Source organism: Podarcis tiliguerta (assembly GCF_965153285.1).
Source record: "Podarcis tiliguerta genome assembly, chromosome: 6".
Taxonomy (NCBI): Eukaryota; Metazoa; Chordata; class Lepidosauria; order Squamata; family Lacertidae; genus Podarcis; species Podarcis tiliguerta.
Genome location: NC_139539.1, coordinates 47507506 through 47513745, shown reverse-complemented (window position 1 = coordinate 47513745; position 6240 = coordinate 47507506). Strand labels below are relative to the sequence as shown.

Here is a 6240-nt window from a genome sequence, read left to right as displayed (position 1 = left end):
TGTAGATAATTGCAGAATGCTTTAGGCCATATTCAGTCACAACAATTTAACAAACAGAAAGCATTAAAGATGTGAAATGTCTTCACAAGAAAGAAGTAAATGAGGGAACAATATGAACTGCCTCTGCTCACCACAATGAGAAGAGTTTCTTGGGCTACAGCAAGCAAGATCAAGATGTCTGGTATATCCATACACTCTTTTATGGACTGTGGACTTATAGGGATAGAAATAATTTTACGTACCATTTATTTTTAAAAACCAAATAGTTCAGTGTAGGTTGTGTTAATGTGAACTCAACAACTAAAGCTTGCATGGAAAGCCTAACACTATCACTATTTTATTAGCAATGGGAACAAGCTTAGGTTTGTTTTGCATCCAGTGTGGCTAGACAGCCATAGAAGTGTGTTTGCTTCTGGAAGCTTGGATATAGGATTCTATTTCAACAGAGTTTCTAATGCTAACTTAATGGCAGTTATTCCCTTCCTGAAAAGTAGGGCTGGGGCCATATCAACACACCAATCACACATTCTTAACATATACAGAGACATACAAAATGGTATTTCCTATGAAAACAAGGGGCTTTTTTCTTAGCAACTTCACTCAAATTTCCATTTTCTTTCCATTTTCTCCATAAGCTTTAAAAAACAGTTTTAAAAGAGTAAAGCTCCTATTCACTGTTGTCTCTATGCTAATTGTGCAAAGGGCAAAGAGTAATCAGTAATTCCATCAGAGAAATGCAAGCAATGTTTAAAGTACAGAGGAACTGCAAAGCTGTGTCTTACAGCTATTTGAAACCTAAAATTTCAAAATGCACCTGCATCCTGAAAATTGCATGCGTGCAACTGCAGATTGCCTGGACATTTTTTTGCCTCTTCGCAAGGAACAGTAATCTACCTTTCTGCTGAAACATTTTTAAAATTTACTTTGATCTTCTTCCAACAGATCTTACTTCAGAGGAACATTTTGAAACTGTGCATTTCACCCAACAAAAGCATTTACCCTAGTTAATTTATACAGAATTTTGTTTTCTCATAAAGACTGATAACATTTTATTAGGACTTACCCATATTTGCATAGTATATATTTTTGGTATGTTTTGTTATGTTTTAAAAAACCATGGCATTTACCCCCTCAGCTGCTTCCCACTGAGCACCCCTGAAGGGCTAACGACAGGCCACAACTGACTCACAGAGTAGGGTTTCTCCATTCCTGCTGTAAAGTCTACTTCGGGGAGGAAGAGAAGCAGAGATACCAAGCTCTTCCTTGAGCTCTGACATCAGGGATTTGTATATCTTCTCAACCCATAGACATCCTATGAGATAAATGATTTGCTTTGTGGATGGACTAAAACTGCAATCTTGCAGTTGAAAGTGTGCTGGCAACGTGTTTCCTTGGACAGTGCAAACTGTGGCACTGATTATTTAGAGTATTATTTAAAAACTCAAGCCAGAGGTATTTTTCTAATCATTTTATTTAGATTTTGCGTAATGATTTATTGCTCATCTGCAAGGAATAATATTGCATTCATTAAAAATCATTCATATACAAAATAAACCTATCCCCACCTGGGTTGATGCTATAACATGCTCCCTCTGACTGAACTGAGGTGTTGCCAGGCATGAGAATTTATTCCATGGCTTATACAGAGATGAAGCCCTTAGCTAAGGTATCTATTGACACTGCAACACAGAGGCAGACAAATGGAATGAAGAGGCCCTCCCTGAGCTTCATGGAGGACATTTGGGAGCGCACTCTGTTTGGCTTAGAAGGTTCCAAGCCAATTCCGGGATCAGAACTTGTAGTATTAGAGCTGTGAAATTGAGAAACAAAATACCAAGATGCCATCCTGATGAAGGAACTGAGAGGAAGCACATATGCTCGGTTCTGAGATCACTTCAACAAAAAGGAAGAACAGAGTTCATTTGGCCTGGCCAAATGTAAGTCAGATTCTGGAAAAGGGGGTGGGCAGGAGGAGCTGGAGGCAAAGGGATCTCCCACATTCAAGTCAGTCAATGGCCTGCAACCATTCTGCAAGGCCAAGTGGCCACCCTGTAGCTGCCAGAAAGGAACCAGGCAGCTATTTGAGGCCAAAGGTACAAGAGAAAGGTCACCTAGGGCTCTGAGAAAGAGAGAGCAAGCATGAACGTGCAAAGGTTTGGTGGCTCAGACTCCTCATCAAATCACAGTTAAATTATTCTCCTCAGTGAAGGATATCAGGAAGGACCACAGCCAATGCCATACAATAGTGGAATAGATTTCAAGAAGATGGAACTAGGAATGTAATCTGTATTTACATCAAGTTTTCTGCAAAGGTTACATAAAAAGCCACAGAAATTCAAGGTTGATCATATATTCACTATGATTCACAGTAGTCTCTAGCTTTTCATCACTGCCCCTCGAGACTTCAGCACAAGTCTGAAGTGATCAGATGCAGGCAGCATTTGCCTGAACCACCTTCCTTAGCCTGATGTTTGCCTCTCTAAAGATGAGCTCCCTCCTCTTTCATGGCACTAAAATGTGAAATCTGGCTGCACCGTAGTTTCGCAGGAGAGGTACCAGTGCATCAAGATAACCAGACAGAATAGGCTAGCCTAAGCCAAGGTAATTAAAGCAGCAGAGCACTTAAAACAGCAGTGCCAATGGGAAGGGATTCCACCTTCAATATTCATTTGCTACAAATGGAGCCTGAAGATGGAGGGAAGGTGCTTTAACACAATGAATAATTCTTTATAGCAGGTGTGGGCGGCAGTGGAGGGATGGCATTTGGCCCTCCAATTGTTTGCTGAACTACAACTCACATCATCCCTTGCTGGGGCTGAATAGGAGTTGTAGTACAGCAACATCTGGAGGGCCAAAGGTCCCCAACACTGGCTTTGTAAGATATGAAAAGCTAAGCTACTACAACATCCAAATATCCCCGGTGCTGGACAAATGAAAGGATGGAGCACAGGAGATACCCATCTCAGCTCAGAAGGACTGATTTGGTTCTTAGTGGCCCCTACCAATTCTGCAATGTATTACTGATATCTTCATAGAATTCTATGATTCTACCTTAAAAATGTCCAAACTCGAAGGAAAAGGAATTCTCACCCATTGCCTTTTAAAATATGGTTCTGGTACATCTTCACTTAAAGAAAGAAAAAACATAACATATAAAAGCTATGGAAAAGTGAAGACAGTGGATAGTCAATAGCCATTTCAATTCAGATTAGCACCCTAGCAACTCAAAAAGAATGTTAAAGTCTACCTAGGATTGGTGTAACCAGGCATGCAGCTACATATTTCATGTAGGAAAAATAGCCTAACTAAAAATAAATAGTATTTGAAATTGTCCCACTGTTTTCTTCACAACACAATATTAGGCATTTGTTGAATATACACCTAACTGGCCACAAGATATAACTCTGTTCCAGTACAGGAAAAGGAGCACTGATCTAGCAGCTAATAAATTGGGGCTCGTTAAGGCAATTTAGAATTTGTAGATAATTCCACACAGAAAAAATAGTACTCTTAATATTTTGCAGTTCTACCAACTACAACTAAGGTGCTCCAGAAAGTTTTAAATTAAAAAATAAAATGAGCAGAGGACAGGAATGCCCTTCATTACCCAGGGAAATCCTTTCCTTAGTAATAGAGCTGAGGAGCTGAAACTGTACTATTTTAGTGGTGATGCAGCAGGGAAATCCCAGGTTGTCTGTAAAGTCAGACACAAAGACAGAGGAATATTAAAGAGAATAAGAGAGGGCAGTAAAATCACATGAATAAAATAAAAAATAAAAAAGTTTTTAGAAGTAACACAAAAAATATGTTCTTTAAAAATATTCTTGCTAAAGCTCTTGTGTAGATTATGTAGTCTGGTCCTTCAGCGTTATGGTCCATCAGTACCTGCAGTAAAGGAGAAAGAAAGCCAGAGTCAAGCACTGGGTGCCCACCAAGACACAGGATCAAGTGGAGGCACTCCTGCCTTAGGTTATCAGAACTGCCAGTCCAATTCTAGTCTTCCCTTGCCTGGTGTATAAATCCATCATTAGCTGGCACTAGATGTTTGTATTTCCATTCAATACAATTAAGCTAGAAGGGTTTTCTATTTTGCCTGTATTTATTACTATTATCTGAACCCCAATCTTCCTTCCAGGATGTTCAGAGAAGCATCACAACTACCCTGCTCATCACACTAACAAAACTATTCAAAAAATTAAAATTCATGTTGTCGTATCTGAATTATAGGCAAGTCCCTATATGTTTTCTAGTTTACCCCAATGGAGAAGGTTACCTATAATAGTTTGGTTTGAAGGGTCCATTTTTATTAAGCCCCAGATACTTCGCTTGATCATCTGTTAGCTCTGTCAGATGGGCATCAAATGAAGGCAGGTGCAAGCTGGCAACATACTCATCTAGAAAGAATACAGGAAGACGAGTTAGAATCTCTAAGGTCCTGTTTATAGTGCCTAGACATCTTTAACCAGTTACTCCTGAAAGCTTTCCCCACCAATGCTAGGCTCAATAAGGAAGGCCACTTGCAGGTCTAGCAAAGCTCATCTATAATTATTTCACACTATGGACAAATATCAGCGATTACATGAATACTGAGGCAGAGACAGTCAATAGGCAGGGTATATTTTTGGCTGTGTGTTGCCCCACAGCATTCAGTCTGGAACTTTGGCTTTTAACATTTTTACCCTGAATTCAATCATGAGACAAGTTATAAACTAAGAGGTGAAATGACCTTGGAATCTCTCATTCTAAACTCAATCTTTAACAGGTGTTTTTCATTTAACAATTCTTGCCAGAGGGTACAGTAGATGCTTCTGCCTTGTATTTTTCATATTCAAGACATTCAATCAATGTACATGTAGAAAGAAATAACAAATATATGTCCCCTGAAAAGTATATACCATACGATGTAGAAGAATGTTAAAATTCAATGTAGTCCTTTTAGTGGATTTTGTATTTTGGTACTGGCAGACCCCTGGCATTTTTAATTTTATTTCAAAGGTTTATTTTCCCATCTTTTGATAGTATTATCCCCAAAATGGGACATCCCTAGCTTATATACCCAGGATTACAATCACAGCAAACAGACTAATAAAAATATAGCTATTTCAGACAAAGAGGGAAGTTATCTAAAAACATCTAAATTTCAACTCTGAAGCCTGACATGAAATGGATGGGCATTGCCCATAAGGCCTGTATATACTAAAATTCTCGATATACTAAAGTTCTTAAAAATTCCTTCCTATTCTCAAAGCATGGCTGGGCCCAGCACAAACATGTGGTGAAGAAACTATGTTTATTACAGTTGTACATGATGTGCTAGCCTGGTGTTCCAAGAGAGGAGGCTACCGCTCACTGATCAACAAGCAGCAGCTAAAAATTCTACCATTGTTTGCTCACCCATCTTTTTAGGCAGAAGGTACACATCTTGTTTGTATCGTCCCTCAGGAGCATTGTAAAGCTCAATCAAAGCCAGAGCCTGTGAAGATCAGAGAGATGCTGGAAGTAACAACTGCAGGCTTTATCAATTCTTTCCAGCACACTCTGAAAAGTTATCATTGTAGTTTTGACACGCCTGGTGGCTAACCTATTAGTCTATGTTCAGCACCGATACTTTAGACATTGAGCTTAGAGGTGGTTGTCCAAGCTTTTGGGATAAATGACACAACAGTTCTGTGGATCTAGCTTCTTTTTTGAAACTGCAGCAAGGAGTTTGTTGGTACAGAATACACCGAGTTAGTGAAAAGGAAATCTATGTGTTGCATCTTTGCTGAGCCAGTAGGAAAAAAAATAGGGAATGTAAACATGCTAAAATGTTATTAAGACTCACCCTAGTGCCTAAACAAACTAAGGTACATAGAGGCATTTTACTGAGGGGAAAGGCCAATCTCCCCTGTATGTGTGTAACACTATTCAGCTGAACAAACAATTCATCTGCTCTGTTTCCTTAGTTTTTAACCTCTCCAGACTGCAAACTCTGTTTTCAAAGTCATAAACAGATACCAAAACAGTGGACAGTTATGCTGCTTTTTTAAAACTGAAGAAGGCATAATAATAAGTGAGAAGCAGCAATTGTAAGTATTTCATTCATTTATAGGTACACTATGAAAGGACACTGGATTTGGTGATCTTGCGAACCTTGATCTTTCATTGTGGGGGGAAACCTGAAACACGTGTAGGCCATAAGACAGGAAATGTTCAGAAACGAATGGGAGATCTAGGCAGGGCTTCAAGTTGTAAAGGGGT

At 39.2% G+C, this 6240-nt stretch overlaps 1 protein-coding gene across 3 annotated transcripts in view; it reads right to left on the bottom strand.

Annotated features, from left to right (window-relative positions):
• Positions 1-1453: 1453 nt before the first annotated feature.
• Positions 1454-6240, bottom strand: part of AHCYL1 (adenosylhomocysteinase like 1) — a gene marked incomplete at its 3' end in the record, with an annotated part of 50684 nt that continues 45897 nt past the window's right edge. The window contains exons 15-17 of one of the 3 annotated variants that reach the window (XM_083445737.1): positions 5395-5473; positions 4274-4394; positions 1454-3885 (exon numbers count right to left, since the gene is read on the bottom strand). In XM_083445737.1, the coding sequence (XP_083301863.1) occupies positions 3879-3885; positions 4274-4394; positions 5395-5473 (207 nt within the window). Of the gene's footprint in view, positions 3886-4269; positions 4395-5394; positions 5474-6240 lie in introns of those variants that run through there. The other 2 variants (XR_014512559.1, XM_083445738.1) reach the window with 2 other exon arrangements.